This window comes from Anomalospiza imberbis, chromosome 5 (genome assembly GCF_031753505.1).
Source record: "Anomalospiza imberbis isolate Cuckoo-Finch-1a 21T00152 chromosome 5, ASM3175350v1, whole genome shotgun sequence".
In the NCBI taxonomy this organism is placed as follows: Eukaryota; Metazoa; Chordata; class Aves; order Passeriformes; family Viduidae; genus Anomalospiza; species Anomalospiza imberbis.
The window spans coordinates 67682970-67707580 of NC_089685.1; the positions used below are offsets into that span (position 1 = coordinate 67682970).

The following is a 24611-nucleotide window of genomic DNA, read 5'->3' on the forward strand; positions in this document are numbered from 1 at the left end:
CTCTGCACAGCAAGGTTATAAAAGGTAAAACAAAACCAAACCAAAATAAAAATAATCTCTTATGATCTTCCTATATCACAATCTGCAGTAATTCCCAAGTGAATTGATGCTGTGACTGAACTCAGGCAGGCCAACAGTTCTCATAGGTGTTAGAAGAAGTCTAAACAGTAATATAGTGTATGCTTATATGCAGTGCCAATATTTAAATTGCTTATGTAAATAGGATTATCACTTCAGAAACACATACATTTTACCACTGTGGATGGACTCTCTGGGCAGCCTGATATTCTGGAATTGAAATGTTTCTATGGAGGCCAGGAATTCTTTGATAATCAGATAGTATTTCTAAGTCTAGCTGAGAGCAACATGCCTGTGTACTTTGTTCTGGTAGATGTGTTCATACTCATACAAAGGGATGTTGTTCAGACTTTTAATTAAAGCTCACAAACACATATAATTTGATATTCTAGAATATGCTTGTGCCTGCTCAGTCAAAATCCTAATAAAGGTGTCCTATTTGTCCCCATTCAAAGTGGTATCATAGGTTGTGAGTATGTTATGGACATTTTAAGAGTTTTCTTTCTAATCTTTTGGCAATATTTTGCTTTTCTATTTTCCAGTTGATTTAAACTGTAAGAAAATATCCCCTTTACTCCCTAAAGAGTTTTCCTCAAATGTGCAAGTCTAGCTGTAGAAGTATACACATTTTTTAGCCTGCAGACTGCAGATTATGCATCAAAACATTCTTGGACACAATATAGAAAGTGTGAGTGGTGGGAGCTGCAGTAATTCCTTTTGTTTGCTGTCTTTACAAGGCTTTTGACAAAAAGAGCAAAGTTTGGATTCTTAGGTTGCATCAATTGTTAAGGACCTTCTGTCCAAAAGGGGCCATCAGAGTTAACCAATATTTAACCCACTGGCAGGAAACATTTCAGCTGTGGCTGAAGTATTTGAGAGGAGTGTAGTGGACTTCTGATGTCTCCCATTTAGCACCAAGTGAACTGTTGGAGAAAGGGCATCTTTGAATGTGGAGTAGAGTGACTGCCCTTCAAGCAAGCTCTAGAAATACAGCTTGAAAAATAGAGCCCTCAATAGGGTTGACTGTTCACTTACACTGACTAAATTGCATATTTTAAGAATTGTGATGCTGTTGGACTGGGGACAGATGCGTAAATACAGATTATTTGGGTTTATTCAGAAAATCCAGAAGGGCTTTTAACACAGAAATACTTCAGTGTTAAAGCAAGACAATTATCAACTGCACAGGCATGAAGGGATTCACTCTTGGAATGGATCTGATTTTAATAAAAAGCTCAGGATTTGCCTTGGTGAAGCATGTCTGGGATGTGCCGAATGCTCCCGTATTGATTCAAATTGTTTTCTTTTACTGTAAACATTTATCTCAGTATGGTTGGTGTCTCTTCTAAACCATCCAGTACAATAGTTTTTTCTCTTCAGTCCTAGCTTGGGTGGACAGATGTCTACAGGGAATGCTGCTCATCTTTGTGTTCTGTAATGTCTCTGATAGTGTGACTATGATGCATCTTTGGGACTTCTTGAAAACTAAGGATGATGAGCACTGTCACTTAAAATATAAACCAAGGGTATGTTTAAGACAGGGGAAGGAAGAAATTATGCAAGATTAGATTGAAAACATGGATTTCCCAAATTCTCAAATACATTTATTCATCTTTCATTATGATAAATATTTAAAGCCTGCAAAGTCTCTTGAAAGTTCTCAGCTTAAAGTATAGAAAAACCTTTTTCAGGAAGTGCAAGTGTGTGCTCTAGATATCAAGAGATGGTTCTGATGTGCAGAAAGCAATTTAGGCCAACTCCTGGGGCAGGTCCTGCAATCAGGAGGTGTTCCTAGAGACACTGGATGAAGTTCATGTGAAAATGTGTCCTCTTGCCAGCTGAAAAGGAAGGGCAACCGTTTCTACGTAACTTTATCTGGACATGAGGATTTGTGAGCTACGGATGGAGTGCGGTGAAAAGACACAATCATGAATGAGGCTTCCCACCCAGACAGCCACGTTGTAGGAGAGCAATGGGATCGTGATCCTGTCAGTCAAAGTCATGGCTGTGTGTGCAGCAAGAGGAAGTCACAAGCCCCAACCCAGGCTACACCATACAACTGCTGGCAGTGTAATTGCCAGCAATTGGTAAAATAAATGGTAAAATATCAGAACAAAACACATGAGACTCCATTTTCTTCATGGTGGAAAAGCCTATTCTTTATTCACATAACTTGGTTTTATACAGTTTTACAGACCTCGTGTGACTCCAATTGGTTAGTAGCTTTCTTGCCAATTATTTTATTGGTTAGTAAAAGGTATTTTACTTGTCCATCAAATCTCTCTACTCTTAAATTGTTTACATATTTTCTTCACTGGTTCTCATGGGATAGATTTAATGTTTATGCAGGTTCTAGTTGTTCTTCACCCAGGAATAGGTTGTTGTGTTAATGAGCTGTTCACGCCGGGATTGCTTTCACATGGGAGCTTGCAAACTGCTGGCTTGACAAGGCTAGCCACTGATACAGCAGAGCAGAGCTGATTTTATGAGGCCTGTCTTTTATTATTTTTTTACCTTACTGCAACAGTAAAATATGACCATGGCAGCACAACCCCTTGTATCAGCACCACTTAACTGGGCAAGGAGGTCCTTCTGCTGATAGATTGTTAATTGTGGGGCTGCACTGATTCCCTTACAGTGATGTTCAACTGCAGCACTGACAGGGATTTTTCTGGGATTGCTCTACTAGTAATGCCTTTTAGAGCCCAATCAAATCCTGAGGAGCCAAAAAGAGAAATAATGGGGAACTGTGTCTTCAGAAACTACTTATTCCTCTTAGAAACACTTCTGCCTTTGAGCCATTTCTATGAAGACTGTTGAGATGAAGTCATTGTTTGTGCTTCAGAGCGTAGCTTAGGTCAGGAAGAGGACTATAGAGCCATCAGGGTGGTGAAGTCTAGGGACAATTGGGTATCTTTGGTGTGGAACTTGTAATTAGCGTTGAAAATTGCACAAGAAGAAAGAAGGGAAGGAGCAAGTGGCAGATAATTGAACCTTTGGGAAGCCTACAGAGAAACAACATTGGCATGGAGCTAAAAGTGATTTACAGAACAGAGAAACAGTTTTTAGATGACTAGAAGCAAAAATGTGACAAGAAGCAGAGATGCTTAGAGATGTATCTAGAGAGGGGTGAGCCAGGAGGAACAGGAGATGCACATTAAGTGCTGCAGTTGTATCAAAGGCTGCTTTTATCATGAGGGAGCATAGCCAAAATAGAAAACAAACAGCAGCTCAGACAAAGCCAAAAAATACTCCTGTTGGCTCCTCTGGCAAAGAGTCAGTTTCTCTGAAGTGGGTACTCAGGGTAGGCTGGGAGAGACGTGTCCTGAAGCCAGCAGCAATGTCTAATATTCAAGGATGGTCCATCAGGCAGGCAGCAGTGTCAGCTCCCTGTCGGAGTCACCTCCACACACCAGAGGCCCTATTCCTGTATCACCACCTCCAGCTCACCTGCTGTTCTTCTCCCTGAAAGGCTGAGCCCAGCACGTGCTGCCATATTGCACACAGTGAGGACGAGAGAGGTGGAGTTCTGGGCATGCACTCCTGTGACTTGGGATGCCTGAGACTTTGAGACGACAAGACTGCTAGTATACTTGAGATAAAAACAGTTATGTGAGGTGGTTCTGAACATCACTGCCAGAATCTCATTCCCGAATATCTGTTCTTTCTGCAATGAATAAGTGGTCCAAAATAAGCTATTTTTAAGTATAGTGCAGAGCTATTCAAGTTTATGAGTTCACTTTTTATTACGCACTCAGATACTGTTCTGCTGTAACTGTATTGTAACAGATAGTACTATGCCACAGTCATTTCCTTAAGCTTTTTCTCCAGAGACGAGCTTTTCTGTATCACAGCACAGTTTGATCATGAAGAAGTTTGTTTCTTTAGAGGTCGACAATGCTACTGTTAGCCTTTACTTTCACTTTTCCCTATATTTTAGTACAATGCTCACTAGAGAAAAATGTGATTACTTATTTTAATATGCAACAAAGTGCAGTTGTTATTTTTCAAACATGAGGTTGTTCATTTAAAAAATGCAGACAACTTTCTGCTAAGAATACATAATTCAGTTCTCATTCTTTAAATGATAAATAAATGTTAATTTAGATCTGTATTTATTACACACTTTTCTTAGTATTTTCTGCCTTTTTTGGAACATACATAAAAATTTGGTTTATTTCTCTCATGCTAGATAAACCTCAAACTGACACACCACCAAAAAACTCTAACAGTGTCGTGCCCTCATGAGACTCCTGTCTTGTAATAATTAAACTGCACCCAGTTTCCCATTTTTAGCTGTGTGCATACTGGTGGTGTCTGGCTATTGGCAGCTCTTTCTGTTTACACTGGAGGAATTATCCCCCATTATTCAAGCTCGGATGATGGATGTGCATCTGTGGCCTCAGATGGGGTAGGAAGGAGGAACATAAGCATTGCATCCTCCAAAGCTGCATCATGGACCTTGTCCCAGGGAGGCTGGGGAAGTCCAAGGACAGAGCCACTCGCCAGGCTCCCCCACCATGGGTTTGTTTCCAGCTTGAGGAACATGTCCTTTCAGCTTTGCCATGGGGTACAAACCCTCTGGACGTGCTTTCCCTGAGCAAGAGAAACCTCTCCAGCACAGAGATGAATGGAGATGGCTCTGAAACCTTTGTGAGACATTCATATAAAGGAGACCTCTCATCCCTTGGTCCATCCCAGTTGTGTGACAGGTAATAGCAATGTTTCTTGGTGCTGCCTGGATGCTGGGAATGCGCTGTTCAGCATTTGATGCCTGGGACTATGGATGCTGTTCCAGCTTCCCAACCAGTGCCAGCAGTCTGCCAGTGTCAGCCTGTCCCTGCTGGGACTCACACCACTGTTCTGTGTCCCTCAATGTCATTTAAAAGACTTTTGGCACATTTTTAAAGCTAAAGAACAGCAAGCATCATTTTGCATAGCCTCACACTTAAGAAGGCTACTTCTAAAGGGGTCTCAAGGAAAAAAAAAAAAGAGTACCATCATTTCATTAATTTTAAAAACGAACTTCAGCCTGAGAGTTTCTGTTCCTGGTCCCACACAGCACAGGAACTGCATCTGTGCAGGAGTAGAGCTGTGAAGGAAAACAGTTGCCACCAATGACCCAACACCCACATCACAACATTCCCTTTCTGGAAAGGGGTAGCTCTGGACTAGCTCCCCAGTTGGATACATGATATACATCCCTGATGTTATCTCCCATTTTCCCTCACCGAGGAGGAATGCAGTTTACAGCCTCCGAGACAGCTTGGTGATGTGAATGAAACCAACAGCACGGTAAGGACTCTGAGAAGTCACTTCAAAAGTGTGCTTGAGACATACAGTGAAGCAGCAATTTCACCCAGGGAAGGTCCTGGTCTCTCTGTAAGCCTCTGACATTCTCTCGCTGAGGGGTCTGAGGATGTAACATCGCATCTGCTTAGATGCTTCAGAAAGCAGGTTTGGAGGCTTCACCAGCCCTCTTCCTCCTCACCGAGCAATGCACTTCCAAGTACATACACCTGTTGCACCAGGTGAAAGACACGTTAAAATGGATTCAGCTGTGGGTAGTAAGAGCGTGAATTTGAATCGTCCCCTCTCGTTCTACTTCCCTCCCTGCAGAGGAATCCTCACCGGCGGGATGCACCAAGGCTCTCGCTGGCGCGGAGAGCGGCTGCGAGGGCGGTTCGGAGCTTCCTCCGCCACTGAGGCGGCTTTGTGCCGCCAGGGCGGGAGCGGAGCCCTCCGGCCGCGCTGCCCCGGGGGCTGGCCCCGCGGGGCGGAGGCAGGTGCGGGGGGCGGCGGCAGAGCGGGGCCGGGGCTGCCCGCGGGGGCGGGCGCTGCGCGCACCTGGGCCCGCCCCGCGCCGCGGAGGCTGCGAGCGGCGGCGGGGTCGAGCGGCCGCAGCGGCATGGCCCGGGGCGGCGGGGGCCCGGCGCCCTGAGCGGCGCCATGCGGGGCCGGCTGCTGGCGCGGCTGCGGCGCCGGAGGCAGCTGCGGCTGCTGCTGGCCCTGGGCGCGCTAGCCCTTGGGCTCTGGGCCGCCTACCTGGAGCTGGTGGCGGCGGCCAGCGGCGGGGCTGCCCCGGAGCGCAGTGAGTGACCCCCGGGCACGGGGCGGGAGGGGAGGGAGCGGGGGGTCCCGTTCTTCGCAGCCCGGGCACCCCGCGGTCCTCGGGAGCCCGTGCGGTGCTCCCCTTTCCAGGCCGGCGGGGAACGCGGGTGAGCGCAGCCGCTGGGGTCGGAGCGGGGCTTTGGCCCCCGGGAGCGGCCGGGCTGGGGCTGGGGCTTCCCTTTCCTGCTTTTGGCTTGTCTTTTGGCTCTCACCCCCTCTCCGTCGGGAGACCTACCCAAATCTGACCGTGCTGGAGCTATAGAGCTCGGAGCCACGGCGTTGAGATGTCTGTCGTTCTTGGTGCGAACCTGTAAGGTAGCAAAGATGCTTTGAATGCGGCTTTGATGCGAGGAGAAGTGTCTGCAGGGCAGGAGGGAATGCGCACCCTGGAGAGGCGCGCTGCCCGCCCGCTAACGGGCTCGCTTCGTGCAAACTTTCGGGAGTACAGCAGGGCTAAGACAAAGGGCAAAGAGCTGCGCTCTTCTTTCTGAAGTAGAGGAAAATCCTGTCAGCGTAGTGTGGCTTTTTACGCTTCTCTTTTTTGAGTTACAGAAAAGTTTCAAATGGCTCACGGGTTTGTGAAAGCCTGTGATGTTGCTGCTGTTTTTTAAATGATATCAGTGCTTGGTACTAATGTAATTTGAAAGTATGTTCAACTACATGTTAAAGTATTGATACTTTCCAGTATATTGGTCCTTTCATTACATGTTATAAACCTCCTAATTTTTACTCCCACGAGTCAGGCTTGGTTTCAGTCTTAAAGCTTTGGACTGTGGCTGTGCAAGGAGCACCATGAATGTCTACTCCCACAAAGTCCGCTATAGGACTTCAACTTGTATATTTGTTCTGTATTATGCATGATATTAAGGCTAAAACCACATATTTATTGTTCCAGCAGTGTAACAGGTCTGATTTATTTGGCTAGGATAAATCCTCTAGTAATAACCCTCTTTTTATGCTTGGTTGAATGAGAAGATGAATTGCCCCGTGAGTCTACTTTGCATTACATCTTTCACACAATCTCACCACACCTTTGCTGTACATCACTTCGGCAAAACCCCACCAAAAATGCTTAGAGAAGATTTGTACAGGTGGGCAGAGGGCTTGTGTAGAAGCAAGGGAGAAAACAACTGAGAAGTATTTAAAATTGTGGTTATGAGGAGAGAGGGGCTGAGTCAGGTGTTTGGAGTTGTAAAGCTGATGGCCCTTTCACTGCCAGCAATGCACAGGGAGAAGGAGGAGGTGGGAGAAATGGGCTGAGAGCATGGGGACAGCAGAGATGTGCAGGAGAAAACAACTTTCTCAGTGAATTAGGTTATTCCTCTTTGCTTTATGACAGGGTTCTTTTTACATCTCTGTTATAAAAGTCATTCTGTTTTAAGACTGAAACTGGAAACAGTGAGATGACTGCAGTTACTACCAACTAAAACAGAACATGAACAAAATAATTGCATTATATTAAAGTTCAATTATATAAAATTCCAGGGTCTCTCAAATCCACCAGAGACGTTGCTGCTCATTGCAAACAGAAGGTATTTAAATGTTCCTGGAAAGGGTGGGAGGGTAAAATCCTCTGACAGGCAGCTCCTCATGGCTCAGCATCACAGGGGGCTGTGGTCACACTGGGCACTTGGTGTTATGTTTTCTTGGCCTTGTAGCCAGAATCCTGAAACCTGCTAACAGGCGGAAGGTTAATCTGTGACCTTCCCCACCCTTCCTCTTGCCCTACTGCCTCTAAAAGCCTGTTTTGTTTTAAGAGAAATCAGGAATCTGAGCAGAAGACAAATAGTATTTGTTTTCTTTTGGCTGTTAAAATGAAGTAATATTTTCTTCTCTGGGGAGAGGGATGGCTGTGTTTGTGACTCCATGTGGTGATTCTTTCCAGGATCCTGGGAAGCTAAGGAGGGGGGAGTGACTCTGCAAGCAATTGCTAGTTTTTGCCTTGTTTCTGCATTGTTTTCTGTTGCCTGTCCCAGGTGGGAAGCCTATCGTAAGTCACTCCTGGGACCGACCAAGAGCTGCCACCCCAACTTGGCTGATGCAACAGCCTTCACAGTTATTAATGATAAAATACAAAAGCTCTTATTGGGCAGTTTTCCAGACAAAACACTAAAAGGCTTCTCCATTGGGGCCAGAAAGATGAAAAGCTGTTGGGCTTGAAAGATCTACAGGAGATCACTGTTTCCATCTCTTGTGCCTGTAATGGAGTTTCTTCTTGCCTCCTTAAAAGGCATTATAGTACAGCCTGTGTATGGAAGGCAAAGTTTGTTTTTCTCTTTCCAGAGAAGTGAGTCTTCCTCTTGCAAAGCTGTAAGGACTCAGAGAAAATATTACTCTTCCTCTCAGCCCTGCATGAGATGGAGCACAAGCCCCTCTGATGCCCCCGCACCATCACCATCCCTGCTCTCAAGTCTGTGTCTTAGAGCAAGTCTTCAGGCATGGTGGTTCCTCCCGAGCTTTATGCTCCTCTCCTCTCCTCCTCTTACCCCCCAGATGGGTGTGTAGTGGAGAGAGCAGATGTCAGATGCCCAGGGGTGGGTGTTTGAGTAAGTGATGCTTAAAAACTGGGGCTCTGACTGTCCTCTCTTGAGGTATTTGCAGCTCTGCTGTGCAACAAAGTCAAGCATATAAAATAGTTTGGATAAAAGTGAAATGAGGAGTTTAGGAGAATATCCTGTTGGCATTCATGATGCTTCATCACCATGTACTGGGGGAGTCTCTGGTATGAGGTAAACTTTGCTGTAACATTAAAGTCAAAGGTTGTGAGGGATCAGCCTGAGGTGCAGAACTCGTGTCTGGTGTACACCATGGCTTGGGATTTCTGTGTGCCAAAAGTGGTCTGGAAAGTTGAACTTTCGGGGAGGTTGGGATGGGCGGGACAGGCATGGAGGATAGTATGGGCTCTTGTGAATGAAGGCTTTTCTTTGAAGGTGATGCTGAAATGGGTGGTTGGTCAGGTAAAGGAAAAGAACTTGGTTTTTTGGTTTTTTCCTTGTGATGTGAGTGTTTTAAGGTGATATTCTTACCTATTCTTTCCAGGGAGCTGTGTTGGCAGGACTGTTTGCTCATGGGTAGGAGGGTGTTTCTGTTATTGTGGGTTCTCTTTCTTTTTTTTACTGAGCATGTTTGGCTGGTTTTCTGCTCAATAGGTGTTTATAGGAATCTTAAACATGTTTGCAGCTGAGTGAAGAGAAACAAGCAGGCTGCTGTGAGCTGAAGATGGGCACACTCTCCTCACGTGGAATGTGGCTTGTTGTCATCCAAAACAAGTTGTAACAGGCAGGACACTGCCTCCCTGCCAGGAAACCCAGAGAGCTGGAGACAGTCTATTTACTCCTGTTGCTGACAGGCACTAACCTCTCTGGAGTGGGCTCTCCACTAGAAAGGTTTTCCTCATCTTTATGAGCTGCTACACAGCACACTTTGCTCCTGCTGGAGATGGGGAAACTTTATTACTTAAAGGCTGAATGAGGTGTTGGGAAGGGAGAAAACACAGAGGTCTGGAGAGCAAGTCCTACATCCTGACTTGACTGCTGTAATGCAGGGCAGGGAGTGTTCTTTCCTCAGGGAAAACCCTCATCCCAAAACACTGCCACTTCCCAGAGCTGCTGCACTGCTGTTTGGATGGAAGAAGAGGTGGGTCTGAGAACTCCTCCTGCTCCCTGTGTTTTTCTCTTCTGTGCCCAGCAGTGCCTCATCTTGCCCACCTGTGCAGAAAGGTACGACTGAGGGAGCGAGGCTGGTGTCAGTGGGCTGTGTTTGCAGGCAGGATGTGCAATGATCCCCCTTTGCTCTAAAATCTTGTGTCAGTGTAGTGAAAACACAGCTCCATCCCTGGAGAAACTTGGAGGTGAGGTCATTCCCAGCCATTGCCATGCAGAATCTGTTTTTTCTGCTGCAAGGACCATGACATTTCAGGAGTCCATAAATCATTTGCGCTGATTTCTTTTATTGCAGGCGTGTGTGTCGCACTGAGCGAGGCACAGGGAAGGTGTTCAGGATCAGGCTAGAATCCTGGGAGGTGCAGCTTGTAGGAACAAGGAGTTGGGGGCCCCTTTCTTAACTTGCCCTTCCCAACTGCTTTGACCTACCCTCGTTCCTCCACATTTGATTGTTGTGAGTAAATAACACTGGGATTGTGTTATCTTCCCATCTTGGGTTGTGTTAGTGGTTTGTGTCTCGCTTGGGTTTTCAGGCTGCTGCTTTTCTAACTCAGGAGTGCACATTCCCACTCTCTGAAGTGGAAAATGGAGGGGTTCAGAAGAAACCATGGAAATGTACGAATAAAGAATTCCTTATGGCAAGACTTCCAACTCCCCGCTATGTACATCTTCCCAAAGTATCCCTTTGCTTTCCCAGAGCACTGGCTTCTCATGCCTGCACCATGTGAGCACTAACCTTCAAGCATCCAGGCCACTACACAGCAGTGCAGGTTGCCCAAGTAGTAGTGATGCGAATGTGTTTGTATGAGAAAAGTGTGTGCCTGAAAGGTGAAGTTGGACATTTAATGTAATGTATCAACTTCCTCCTCTCGCCTCCGTGCACAGGCACCCGGAGGAGCACACCTACATCTGCAGGTTCATTCACATGCTCGTGGGCTGGCTCTTGCAATCCCTCACACGCAAGCTTGCTTGCCTGGGCATGCATGGTATCGTTCTCTTGCAGAGCTAATTGCCCCCAAGGTTCCTTAGTGCACATGGGGAGAAATGGGGCCCTGTGGTCTCCAGTGGTGTCTGAAGTATGTATTTCCTCTTCGTGCAAGCTGTTAATCCAGGTGTCCCCCTCAAAACACCCCCTCCTGAAGGGAGTGTCTATACCATGAAGCCTGCATGTGGTGTTCCTGTGCTTAGAAGGACGCTTGTGAGACCTTTGCTCACAGGGATCTGTGCCAGGCAGCACCATTCCCAAAGCACACTGTGGGCCTGTAGCCCACAGGGAGGAGGGATGTGCCCTGCAGGTGGGGCAGGGTGCTGCCAGGGGGTGAGGGCAGCCTCCCTGGAGGGTGACCAGAGGCGCTGGGGCGTCTTGCTCTGGTGTGTGTAAGGGGAGCCGGCATCCCCAGGCCCATGGTCGCAGCACAGACTGCTCTCACAGGCTCCAGGGGAGAAACCAGCGTTGCAGGGAGCAACGTGGATCACCCTGCAGCTTGGTTGTGAGGTTCGTTGACGCAGCAGGTGGGGAAGCCCAGATCTCACGAAGCTCTGCCATGCTTGTCCTGGGCCAGTACATCCCTGCACTGCTGCTTGGGTATGTGCTGCAGGTGCTTTTTCACCACTTGACTTCAAGTCAGGTGGATGTTTATTTTCTTGGAACTTGGCCTGCAGTTTGTCTGGCCTCAGCAGATCCCCAAAAAAATTGCCAAGATCACATACCACCTTTATAAATAAACTCTTGTGTCATCTCTTCATGTACTCATGTTAACTATGACAGATTTGTGTAGTGGTGTGCCAGAACAGCATCTATTCCTGCACGCACCTTCCTGTTGTGAATTGGACCGAATAACTTGGATCTCAGAGAGGTGCTCTCCTGTGCATCTCCCCCACACCACAGGGGGAGGGCAGAGGAATGATACTGTCTTCTGGAGATGTTTCTGTGTGCTGCAGTAGCAGGGAGGCTCTGCCTTCTCTCACCTGCAAGTTCAGGCAGATGTGAGAGAGGGTGGACATCATCTTTCATCTGGTGGTTTGAAATTACTGACATCTGCAGGATGGAGAAAGGCAGGATCCTCTCCTGAGAACAGAGACTGCCTTGTAGGTTCTGGCAGTTGGGAATAGAGTAATTATGGGGTTCTTCCTCCTAGCCTCAGGAATTTATATTTTTTGTCGAGTTTCCCTTTCCTATTTGTTCTTGCTCTGCACTGATGCTGCCTTGGCTCTTACAGTCACCTCCCAATTCCATTGCTCTCTTTAGACTTGCAGTAATAGTTGAGGACTTTCCAGAAAAGGAAATATGCTGGCTGATTTACATATGATGTGAGATTTCAGAAAGACCCATGTGCCTTGGGTGGAAACTGTTGTGAATCTGGGCCTTGGATACTCACCCTTTTCATGATGTTAGAAATTCATAGCCTGCATGTGTCACGAGCCAAGCCAGAGTACACTGGGATCTTGACCAGAGCTGCTTTGTATTTCTGTTTTCCTGAGAAGACTTTCCCATGCCACAGTGCAAAGGCCTTTGATGTTCCTGATGCTTTAAGATGCTTTGATGATCTGGGATTGTGCTGCCATTAAGTTCTCCTAAGACATCACAGGAAAAATAATTTGTGTTGCCAGAATAAATAATTTAAATTAACTACACAGAATAATAATATTCAAGTAGTCAGTCTTGAAGGTGTTGAATCATTTTGGACAACCCAAAGATTTTGGGTGGACTTGAGTGCTCTTGAAGAATTAGTGCCCCTCAAAAGATCACTAATTCTGGATTTATAATTTCCTAAGGCCTAGTTATTCCAACATTCTCTGACTATTTCCCATTTGAGTTGTCCTGGTGGTTTTTTTTTGAGGGGGGGGAAAAAGGTCAATGTGGGTTTTTTTCCCCCAACTTTAAAAGAAGGGGATTAAGGTGTCACAGATTACTTTACAGTGTAGGTCTGATACCCTTACATGGCAAAATTGTCACATCTGGGCCTGTTTTTCCTTTTCTGTGTCACTGTCTTCCATCAGAGATACAAATGGTAAGTCCCAGGCCTTTGTATTATCCATGGGGCTTTCCCTTCTTACTCCAGTGACCTTGATGTTAATTTATGACAGTTCAAATATTCTTTGTTTGGTTGGTTTTTTATCAGTTGGAAATTGACAGCCAGTGCTAGTCAGTAATGTAAAAACACTGGGTACAGATCAAAGGCTTGACTACAACAGGCACGTGTTATCTTTTTGACTTTCTTTTCCTCATGTGTTCTGAATTGTGAGCATAAGGAACTAGTAGTCGTACATGGCAGCCTGTGTTTCACTGAAATATGTAAATTCACACTCACTAAACAGTAGTTCATTGTCACATACTGTTGTATTCCATTCACCAGTAAAAATATTTTATCTGTGTTATCGCCTGCAATGGTCACAGACTTGCCTAGTAGAGCTCTCTTGGAGTGGAGATAATCTGCATTTATGATATGTGTATTTTTGCCTGCCATTCTAAATAAATCTTTTTACCTCCCTTGAAGAGGTTATTTATTTATTTCCTTGTCGTTAGCGTGGTCTTGGCCCATATATTTGGTGTTGGCAACTCCAACAGCTTTCTCAGTGCTGCCACTCATTTGAGCCTAGTTAAGATGTCTGCAGCCCTTCTTGTAAATACTTCATTTCCTAAATTAGTTTTATTTATATTTGGTAATGCAATTTTCTGTAAAATTGCAGTAGTCATGTCTGGGTGCTATTAACCCCGTCTGAGCTGCAGAACAAAATTTATAATAGGCTTAGAATATGCTGTCCAGACCACCCTGTACTAATGGCCTCCATTACCTGCTGAAGCAGCTCACTCTGCAGTAGCTGCCACAGTCCATGTTTTGTTGTAAGCAGGCCAGTTGGGACTGTTTTGTTTTCCATCAAAAATGAAAAAGAAACAATCAGCCAAAACCAAGTTTTTTTCCATTGAACCTGACTGAACTATAATTTCCAGAGGTGTACCTTGGTAATAATTGTCTGCTTTACATAAGGAGTAAATAGCAATTGCAAAATGAGGCTTCTCCCGTGTCTGGAAAACATCAGTGCATGCTCGGATCAGAGTAAATTCTGTGACCAGCAGTTATGCCCCATAGTCTGTACCCTCACGCCAGTGGGAGGGAGCAGTTAGTCGCATCTACTTGGAAATTCAAAGTAACACCCAAGCCAAGGGGTTAAGAACGAAGGCGTTATTAAGTTCTTTCCCAGCTCACGTGTTGCTTCTTTTTCTTATTAGGGGAACAACAACAAGGCAGTGAGAAGGTTTGTCTTTAAATCTAGAGTAGAGCAAGGGTGAACCTTGAAGATGAAGGAGATGCAGCCACTTCCAGGGCCTGTGGACCTCCCTCTGTGGGACTCCTGTTGTGCCAGCACGGTGGCCAGAGGGAGGCTGAGCCTCATCTCCTGTGCCTGGGGGCACCGCTGCGCAGCGTGGAGAGCTGAACATTTGCAGGGAACTGGATCGGTGTGGGGGGGTCACAAAGGACAACATTCCCTCTCCCTGTTCCCCAGAATATTGTAGGCACTGTCTCATCCAGGGAGTGATGGCGTGGGCTGAGGAGGAGGCTGGAGCCTAAAGCACCCGAGGGGAGGTGGAGGGCAGCCCAGGAGGCAGCAGAATGGTGTGATCCCCAGGAAGGGGGCTCTTCACCCCTGCCAGCCTCTTCTGTCTCTCACAGTAGATCATCTTTCATGCCACAGCTATCCCAACTTCCTGAACAGCCATCCTTGGCCATATAATTGCCTCATGCTGTGAGCCACCTCGCTGCCTTCTGTTCTGAGCCCTGTAACTGCAGGGACTGTGGCTGCTCACCCACAACTCCCTCAGCTTTGAGGCCCTCAGGTTCCAAGGGTGTTCAGAACAGAGGTGTCCCACAGCAGCAAGGCAAGTGGTTGCCCACTTTTTTTTGTGGGAAGGCAGATAGGAACACAAAGGAAGATGAGAGATGCCATCAGCCACATGGTAGCAATGTAAATATCTGCATAGATCTAAATTCATATGGGTTCTAGAAAGATTTTCAGCGCTAAACACAGCCTGAATGGTGGTTTGTGGAAAAAGGTTTTGCCAGGTTGATGCTTGGTTTGTCTCCATGTGCTGGCTGGACCACCAGCTGTAAGCACCTCAAGCCCCAGAAGTGGATTGGTGCGGACCATCATTCTCCTCTCCCCTCTCAGGCAGGGGCAAAACCCTCTTTATACAGGTGTTGAATTAAAAAGAACCTAAGTAGTCCTGGGTTTGTGGGATGAGGAGCATAGTTGAGCCTGTTTCATCACCTTTTTTTGCCCATGTGCCTTGGCTGCTCTGTCTCTGTCACCAATTCCTAGGGCCATTCCTGATCCTGCTCTTTTTTAGCTGCTTCCTCAGTCAGGAAGAACTTTGTAAGTTGCATGAGTTGAAGGACAGTTGTACTGCTCTGTGTTGTGCTATGTTGGGAGCCTATTTATACTTGAAAAGATCTAATTCTGTCTCTGCTGTTTTGCTTACTTCTTCTTCAGGGAATTGCACGCACTTTGTGAGACCAGGGTTTGACAGAATTTAACCTTGGTAATGGGTGTTTTCATTTTCCATGGAATTATTGGCTGTAGCTGATGATCTGTATCTATTTGTGCATGTTGCTCACCCGCTCCAGTAGTGGAGCTAAGATTGCCAGCATTGAGCCTACATTTAATTTGCTTTTTCTGCCAGTGCCTTTCATCCACTGGCAGTTTCTCTAGGTGAGCTAGGTGCTCACCTGCACCTAGCAGCTAATAAATGCCTCCACCTTTCTTGTTGCTTTCCCCTCTCTCTGAGCCTTCATTTCCATTCCTGCTGCTACTCTGAAGAAGTGTGGATGTTGCTAGCACAGCTCTGCACTTGTGATTCCTCCGAACATGCCACTCTTCCTTGCAGGTCTTTTTCAAGGCTCAAGGCTCATCTGATTGACTGGCACCTCTTTCTACAGAGGGGAAGAGAGTCCTTGGTGTGTGCTGGTGGGGCAGGGGAAGGTGCACTCCCTCTTTGAACTCCTGCTGTACCCTGCCTCAGTCTGGCTAGTATTATTTCAGTTTGTCTGAACTGTCTGATCGCTGTCTGCATTCCATCAGCCCCAGCCATGTGGCCGATTTCCTTTGCTTTGCAAATTGTAATTGCTTTGCCAATTAACTCTGGGTCTTCCAGTACTCTTTCTTGAGTGTTTTTTCCCAACTCCATGCTTCCTGAAAGGTATGACTAGTTGGGGTTTTTTTCCTGGATTTTTTTTTTTTTTAGTTTTGTTGGGGTTTTTTTTTTTTTGTGGGTTTTTTGTTTGTTTGTTTTTTAAATCTTTATTCTCTGTAAATTTTGTTTTCACCTTTTTCTTATAACTCTTTGTTTGAATTTGATACTCAACATAGGCAAGGAGGGAAAGAAGCATTTTAGTAAGTTTGCCAGCTCATGCAGAAGTAGAGGAAGAAAGAAAACTGTAGGGTAAAATCAGCAGAAGAGGAAGCATTTGAAAGTACAGATGACAGGAATTACTTAACAAAAGTAAGGACTGGCCAAAAATGGGACATAGTAAGATGAGTGCCAGAGCAGAGTGATCAGAAAATGCCAATTGCCCCTAAAATATTCTAATGTTGTAAGGAACTGAAGGCTAGATTAGAAGGAAATGCTTGGGATTTCAGTGGAGCAGAGAGGCTGGAACAGAGATCAGAAAGAGAGATGTAGAAAGAAGAGGGCACAGAATAAACCACTGTTTTAGGTTTAAAAGAGGTGGAGGAAAATACAGGCGTAAAAGTTACAGAAGCTTGTAGGAATCATAAGCAGCTCTACCAGGATGGTTAAGAATGTACTTGGTATCATAAGGGTGTTTGGTGCCTTGAAAATCTGTAGCATGATGGCTTTTTACTGTGGTTAGAGTCTGATGAGACACCTGTGTAGGGCATTGTGCTCAGTGCTGCAGATGCTGCTCTTGATTGGCAGAGAGTGGTTACCTGGTTTGTCCTGGGTGTCCAGCAAATGCTCAGCACATTGTCAGTTTTTTCTGCAGAAAAAGATTTGCTAATATAGTCAGGATTTTTTTTATGTATCCCTCCTTATTTACACAAGATGTAAAATCCCTTTTCTCAACATACAGTGAAAATTGAATAAAAGATGCTTGGTTTGCACATAGTCCTGTGGTTCATGGTCAGGTAGCGTTTAATCCAGAAACTCTCTGAATTTGCTGAGGTTCATGCGACCTCTGCTCCTTTCATAATCCTCAGGGCCCCCTTCCTATCTTGCCATGCCTTCTGGGGTTTTCCTTTTACACAGAGGGATAGGCATTGTTTGCTGGAACCAGTGCAAGTTTGCATCCAGACACGGGGAAATTCTCCCAGCTCACCTCCCACCCCAAGCACTGATTCACACGGCAGGGACTGCAGCGTTGCAGTCTCCGCAGGGAAGGCATCCATCCCATCCCTGGGTACCGATTTGTGGTAGGCAGCATGCTGGAGAAGGGACCATTATGGGGAGGAGCCAGGCCAGGCTCTCCTATGAGCAGTGTTTGCACGGTGATGCTTCTTCAGCATGGCGCGCTGGCGTCCAAGGTGCACCACCCCCAGGACTGTCCAGAAGTGTGTAGAACTCGTGGGATCCTGTTGCAGGCTTGCAGCCTCAGTTATTCCTCTGAGAGTGCTGCTGAGATTCCCTGGGAGCTGCAGTTTGTCCTTGCTCCGTCTCTCAGCCATGGGGAGGGATTTGCTTCAGCCCACGTCAGCATGGCACCCCCTGCCCACCACTCCTCTGTATTTAGCTGGCAGCGCGTGGTCGAGTTGCAGCCCTCGCCTCAGTGCTGCCCAGCTTTCCACAGCGGCTGAGCTGCTGCTGCCTGGGTGGAGAGCCAGAGGCTAAAATTAGCAGGGAGCTCTTCTCTTGCCAAGTGCTGTGTCTGACCCAGCTGGGCCTGGCAGGGTAGAGAGGAAAATGCTCTTAAATCTCTCCACACAGAGCACCCTGCGTGCCTGCTGCCTTCTGAGAGGGCTCCCTGCGAGGGGTGGGGATGCCTTGTGCTGGGCGTGCTTGGGAGGATGCTGAAGCAGTTGGGAGAACAGGGTATTGCCAGGACAGTCCTGGGACATGGTAGGAAATCATGATTCTCGGAACTCTGTTTCCTCCTTGTTCTCCTTTTGAATATCGTATAAACAGCTGGGGAGGCCAGCTCTTGCTCCTGGACACTTTCAGAGCTTCAGGCGTATCCTCACTTGTGGAAAGGTTTTCTGGCAAATGAGGGGTTTGGCTGCCTTAAGAAAATTAGTGTCTATTCACCACTGCCACCGTGCCAGAACAAACTGCTAGAGATTTCACTGTCCCCAGTAGCTGCCCTCCCTAAATGAGAGCTTGTTTGTTCTGTATTACAGGGTGGCCTGCAGGAGGGGCCGTGGCCTGGTGGTTACAGCACATATTTGGGTGAGCAGGGACGTGGGCCAGCCTTGTCTCTGCTGCTGAACAGTCGAGGCTTTGGAACAAGCTTCATCAACCTCCTGTGCCTCAATTAGGCTCCATGTCAAAGGTGTCAGTGACAACTGTTATTTATTCTTTTATGAAAAAGCATTCACTGGGCTCCAAATGCGTTCACTGCAAGGGGAGAGCCTGTTGTTTCATTATTCTGCGCGGCCCAGCATGCCCTGCTGGAGCAGCCCTGCTGGTTTGGTTTCCCCAGGCATGCTGCCACCCTGCCTTTTGTGAACCAACTCTGCTGTTGTGTGTAAAGCGGGGGCAGGAACTTGTCTGGGCCCCCAGAATACAGATCTCACCTCTGACCTTTCCCATTCATTGCACTTGCCTGAACTGCACAGCCCAGGACAAATAAAAGTGGGTGGAAGGATGCAGCGGAGGTGAGGACTTGGTCTTCAAACCCTATTCCTTTTTCCAAGGCCCTTGCAGACAGCTCTCTGTCTGAAGTATGAGCAAGGGCAGCACAATGGCAAAGTGTGACCATTGCAGGGAGATCTACCGAGGGGGGCAGCTCTGGAGGAGGCAGTCTGAGGGACACCATGGGTGTGGTGGAGCAAAATGAGCACCTCTTGACAGCCTAAAAAAGGTCAGAGAAAATGTTAACACGGTTTGCATTGAGATTTGAGATTTTTCTGCAATGGATCGCTGGCACTACTTCTAGGGAAAGCTGGGCCAGCTGCAGGAAGAAGAAAAGAAAGGAGGAAAGCATGTTCACAGACTGTCTGATGACTGTTCCCTGCTGAAAGGGACATGAAATTCCCATTTTCCTGCAAATAGTAGAGAAACGGGAGCAGCAGGGATAGCTGCACTACCTGTCTTCTGCATTTGACCAGCCAGCTTGGAAAGTGGCCTCTCTGTATCTAGAAGTGTGTACAGATGATGTGTGCCAGCCCTCTGCCAGGTCTCCATCACTTTAGATGGATGGGGAAGAGAGAGAGCTCCAGGAACTGGAGGGGATGTGGTATGACAGGGTCCACCCTTGCTCCTATCTCAGTTCTAGGCACAGGTGCCTCCCTCCTCTGTGGTTTCATGCTGGTGAAGTAAAGGAAGCAAAATTGTCAAGTGGGTCTCTGGCTTTGCTTTCCTTTTCCCTGCTGGAGGTGGAGTGAGGACTGTTTGTGTGAAGGACATCAAGGTATCTTTACCATGGGTGAAGAAAGGCAGAGTATGAAATATATGGGCAAATATGCCTCCTACAGCTGCAAGAGGACCTGCTCAGGGCTACTGTTTTTGCTGGAAAGGATTGATTTGCCTGAAACCCAGCAAGGTGAAGAAAGCACCGTTTTCTTTCACCACAGGCTGGGGAAGAAGGCAGCTGTGTCTTGCTCTTCCCCCCTCACACAAATCTGGCAAGTCCTTGTAGAGGGTTTTTTCCTGGTGCTGGCACCCCACGCTCCTGGCAGGTGCTGGCAGTGGGGGTGCAGGAGGGCTGGGGGTGGAGCGATCCTGTGGGGCAGTGATGCTGCTGGGCTGGGAGCTTAAGGCGTTTGTGTCATTTCAGCTCACGAGCCTGAGAGGATGCACTTGCCTTTTCCTAGAGTCCTGTTCTGTGATGGGAAAGTGGCTTTTTCCTGCACTTGCTGGTAACAGTGAGAGGGACCTCCTTGCCCTTCGTGATCATCATTTACTGAGAAGTGGGTAAAGTGCTTCTTCCATGTTCCCTTCCCCTTGCTGAACTCTGTTTTGATGCAGACTACTGGCAAAAATACGAATTTCTAACCAGACAGCAACTTGAAATGGCCTGCTTTTGCTGTGTGAGGCTGTCCAGGAGGAGACTGTGTTCCAGCTGCAGCGCTGGGCTCCCCTGTCTGTGCCAGTCAGGCTGGGAGCATTCTTGCCCAGGGCCCTGCAGAGTTGCTGGGAAGATGCTACGTGACATCAAGTGCTTTAGGCAGTGTGCAGTGGGGGCTCCCCCTCTGCCCTGGAGAAGGCATTGGGAAGGGACTGGTGCTTCCCTGAAGCTGGAATAGCATGCATTGCCAGCACTTGGGCAAATGAAAGAAGGCTGGAGTAAGACTTGGGGGGTGCCCCTACGTCCCTGTGCTAAATTCAGCTCTGCAGACCGTTTGTTTAAAATCCGCCATTGCAATATTTTGCTGCCTCCCCTCTGGATAGCTGCAGACATTTACAAGGTCTGCAGAGATCTCTGCTCAAAGTTAAGCTGCTAAAATTCACAGAGATGCCTTTCTTGGGTTCAGCATGTCTCAAGACTGTTTACAATTCTTGTCTCAGACCCTGAAACTGGAGTGGTTAAAGTGGGAACCTGCTACTCTTTTGCTGTATCTCCTGGTGTTAGATTAGGGTGTGTGTATGTCTCTAATTGTTGACTGAAATTAAAAGGCAGGTTAAGGCTTTAGTCACTGGAAAGCTTTTTTGGGAGAGTGGAGCTTCATACATTGCTTGGCTGAGGGTAGAAGCCCCCAGAAGGAGGACAGCTCAGGTGTTTGATACTGGTTGGTTTTCAAATCAGGCAGTGCTTGCTTGATGGGAGGAATCTCCCAGAGCAAGTATATACAAATTTAAAGAAAAGAAAAGAAAAAAATATAAAAGAAAAGAGAGAATGAGAGAAAGTGGTGATAGTGAGGAGTAAAGCATTTGAGCCATCACTGTGCTTGTAGCAAACACTCAGGACAACCCTTGTCCAGCCCTTGCCACCTTGGCAGGCCAAGGCAGAGGTGTGAGGCTTTAGTGATTTTTCTCACGAATATGGTAGATCCATTTGTGCAGTTGGAAGCACATAAGTTATCATTTTTCTTTAATGCTTTCAGATTTTACCACCTATGTCTGTTGTGGGTGCTTGGGATTTGTCATTTCACTATATGGCTTAAATGAAACCATACAATTCCCTGTGTGCATTTCTTTCTCAATAATCCTGATTTTAAAAATTACTATTATTATTATTTCGAGTAGATGTGATAGTACTGTCTGGATCTATAGCTTTGTAAAGAAATAACTGTAATTTTATTCTCTGCAGGTGTGTGCATGCTGCTGTCTCCCACGTAAAACTGTTTCAAGTAACCATTGTACATCTGTAGGCACATCACAGTATCATGAGTTCCAAAGGCATGTTCTACATGTAGCGGGTCTCTGTGTGATCTAAGCACTACAAAATCAGCCCAGAAACTCAGAAACTAGTAATTGAATCTCCTAAGAAAACAAAGGCCTAACCTGATTTTGTACTGTGTGCCAAGTAGCCTCATGATAGCACCTTTTAAGTGTCCTGTGTTCCAAAGGCACCTGTGTTCCTTCTGTTTGCTGAGCACATCTAATCAAACCTGTTTGTTCCAGGTTAAGAACTATTATTTCCCATCAGAAGAATTGCATCACCTGTACTTCACTTTGTATTGCTTCAGGTGGCCAGGGAATTTGATGCTGAGCTCCACTGTTAGGGCAATTTTACATGCACTTCATTACCCAAGGTGGCCGGTGTAGAACTGATCTGTAATGAACGTCCAGTTGCAGCTCCTCCCTTCCTGCTCTGAACCAGAGGAGGCCACAGTGTGGAGATGAGGTGAGGGTTTTGGCAGCTAAGCAGTGTGCTGCTGCTCTTAAACAACATGCTGACAGTGCTTGGTGAATTGTTTTATAGGCCAGAGGGACATCTTCAACACCAGCTTTACTATTCTGCATAAAAGCCTTGCAGGCTGCAGTGGTTTCCTTTGTGTGGAGCCAGGGCGTGGGAGGCTTCATTACACTCTGCCCTGATGTTTTAACATTACAGTTAATGTTGAGATACAGCCTGGGATTCATGGGATCAGTCTTAGATGCAGTCTTAAAACATCGTGAGTGATACAGGCTGTCTTCTGCATTTGGTGTCCACCAGAGGAGAAAGTGCTTCAAACAGCTCTTCAGTGTTGGTCCTTGCTGACATAGGGTTTCTCTTGTTGCCTTCCCTCGTGCATGGTGGTAGCCAGGGATCCTCTCTGTGTGGAATACGTACGCAGTGAAGGCACCACAGGTGAGAGACTTCAGGAAACAGTGTTGTTTATTACATGCTGCTGTCTCCCACGTAAAACTGTCCCAAGGATCCACTGTACATTTGTAGGCACATCACAGGTGTGTGCTGCAATTCCTGTTCCAGCTCCCTGCCCAGGGGAAGTCAGCAGCACCTGGATAACCCCGGCTTGTGCGTCAATGATTGCAGCACTTGCTCGCTCCTTTATGTTGTTGCACCAGTTTTCCTCTCCTCCCTCATTCCACACCCAAAGCCCCGCATAGCTCTGCTCCTCCCTGCGAAACATCTCTCCTCCTGCCAAAAGGCATCCATCCCTTCATCTCTGAGGCTGTCCACCCACCTCATCTCCCAGCTTCGTGTTCCACCCTGTGCTCTCTGGGTGTTCGCATGTCCTCCCCACACGTTCACTCCTCTTCACACATACCTGTCCATGCCAGCATGCAAGTACCTGCTTGTTGCTGACCTCACCTATTTAGTGCTGTTTCAGTGTTTTCCCCTGAATGTTTTCATGACCATGAAAACCTTGCTATCTCCTGCCAAACTCCTGGGACTGCCCAGCTTGCAGTATATTACAGTCCTTTTACCTTCTGGGATCATTTAAGGTGGAGAATAACATTGATGCCTTCGAGAGGTCAGATCCCAAAATAAATAAGTCATGACATGGCCATTGCAAGTTTCCTTTCTAGGGTTGCAGCTATGCATTTACATTTCAAATTCTTCCACTATCCTACACCATTTCACCTGGAGGGGTGGCACTGTGTGTAACAGAAGGGTTTACAATGTACAGAGCTCAGGGTTGGCAGTGGCACAGCTGGGAGCCTCTGGATAAGGATCAAGGAGCAAACAAATAATGCAGATGTCATTGTGGGAGGCTACTAGAGACCTCCCAGCCAGGACAATGACACTGACAAATTATTCTTCGAGGAGTTAAGGGAACACTTCCAGGTCAACTGCCCCGGTCCTTTTGGGGAACTTCAATTGCCAGAAGTTAACTGGGGGCATCACACAGGTGGTACAATGTGGGTGCAGCCAGAACATCCAGAAAAACTGGATGACAACTTCATGGAATAGATCCTAAGGGAGCTGACTCAGAAAGATGCCCTCCTTGATCTGCTGCTTGTCTACAGAGAGGGTCTCATTGCTGAAGTGGAGATTGGTGGCCATCTTGGCCACAGCGACCACAAAGTTATCAAGTTTAAAATCTCTGTTGACAGGAGGAAAAGTGCCAGCCAAACCTCAGCTCTGGACACGAGGAGAGCAGATGAGAGTCCACACGACTTGGCCATGGGGCTGGAAGGGATACTAAGTAAGTTTGCAGATGGTACAAAACTGGAAGGAGCTGCTGACTCCCTTGAAGGCAGGAAGCCCTGCAGAGAGACCTTGACATATCAGAGGGCTGGGCAATCGCCAACCATACGAAGTTCAGCAAGGGGAAGTGGCAGATTCTGCACCTCATATGGGGCAACCCTGGACATACAGACAGGCTAGGGAATGAGCCCATGGAAAGGGACCTTGGGGTCCAGGTCAGTGGAAAGTTGAACATGAGTGAGCAGTGCCCTGGCAGCCAGGAGGGACATCTGTGTCCAGGGACCATCAGGCACAGCATCGCTGGCCGGGTAAGGGAGGGGATTGTCCTGCGCTGCTCTGCACTGGGGCAGCCTCACCTTGAATATTGTGTTTGGGGCAGTTTGGGGTGCCACAGTGTTAAAAAGACATTGGGCCATTAGAGAGTGTCCAATGGAGGGCAACAGAGGTGGTGAAGGGCCTTGAGGGGAAGTCGTACGAGGAGAGGCTGAGGGCACTTGTTCTGCTCAGCCTGGAGGAGACTGAGGGGAGACCTCATTGCAGGTTGCAATTTACTCATGAGGGGAAGATGAGGGGCAGACACTGATCTATTCTCAGTGGTGACCAGGGACAGGACCTGAGGAAGTGACCTGAAGTTGTGTCAGGGGAAGTTTAGTTTGGATGTAAGAAAAGGTTCTTCACCCGGAGGGTGGTCGCAGCACCAAGCATGACAGAGCTCAAGCATTTGGACAACAGTCTTGGACACCGGATGCGACTCTCGGGGATGGTGCTGAGCAGGGCAAGGAGTTGGACTCAATAAGCTTGTGGGTCCCTTTCAACACAGCATATTCTGTGATTCTGTAATTTCAGGAGGCAGAGATCTTAAAGAGTTGTCACTTGTAGCTTACTAAGGCGAAAAGAATGTTGTTGCTGAAAAAGTCTAAAATTCCAAGAAATTATTCTTAATTGGGGAGCCTTGTTTGTGCTTGCATTAGCCAAGATAACAGATAGTAGTAGTAGTTGTCTGATCACTGCAGGACCTTCTTAGAGGTTAACAGGGCACAGCAGCACATAA

At 47.1% G+C, this 24611-nt stretch overlaps 1 protein-coding gene across 1 annotated transcript in view; it reads left to right on the forward strand.

The window, feature by feature from the left end:
- The first annotated feature begins 5921 nt into the window (after window positions 1-5921).
- Window positions 5922-24611, forward strand: part of B4GALNT3 (beta-1,4-N-acetyl-galactosaminyltransferase 3) — a 63755-nt gene continuing 45065 nt past the window's right edge. Inside the window, exon 1 of the mRNA XM_068191735.1 lies at window positions 5922-6169. Within this exon, the coding sequence (XP_068047836.1) occupies window positions 6028-6169 (142 nt within the window). The 5' untranslated portion in view covers window positions 5922-6027. The remainder of the gene's footprint in view (window positions 6170-24611) is intronic.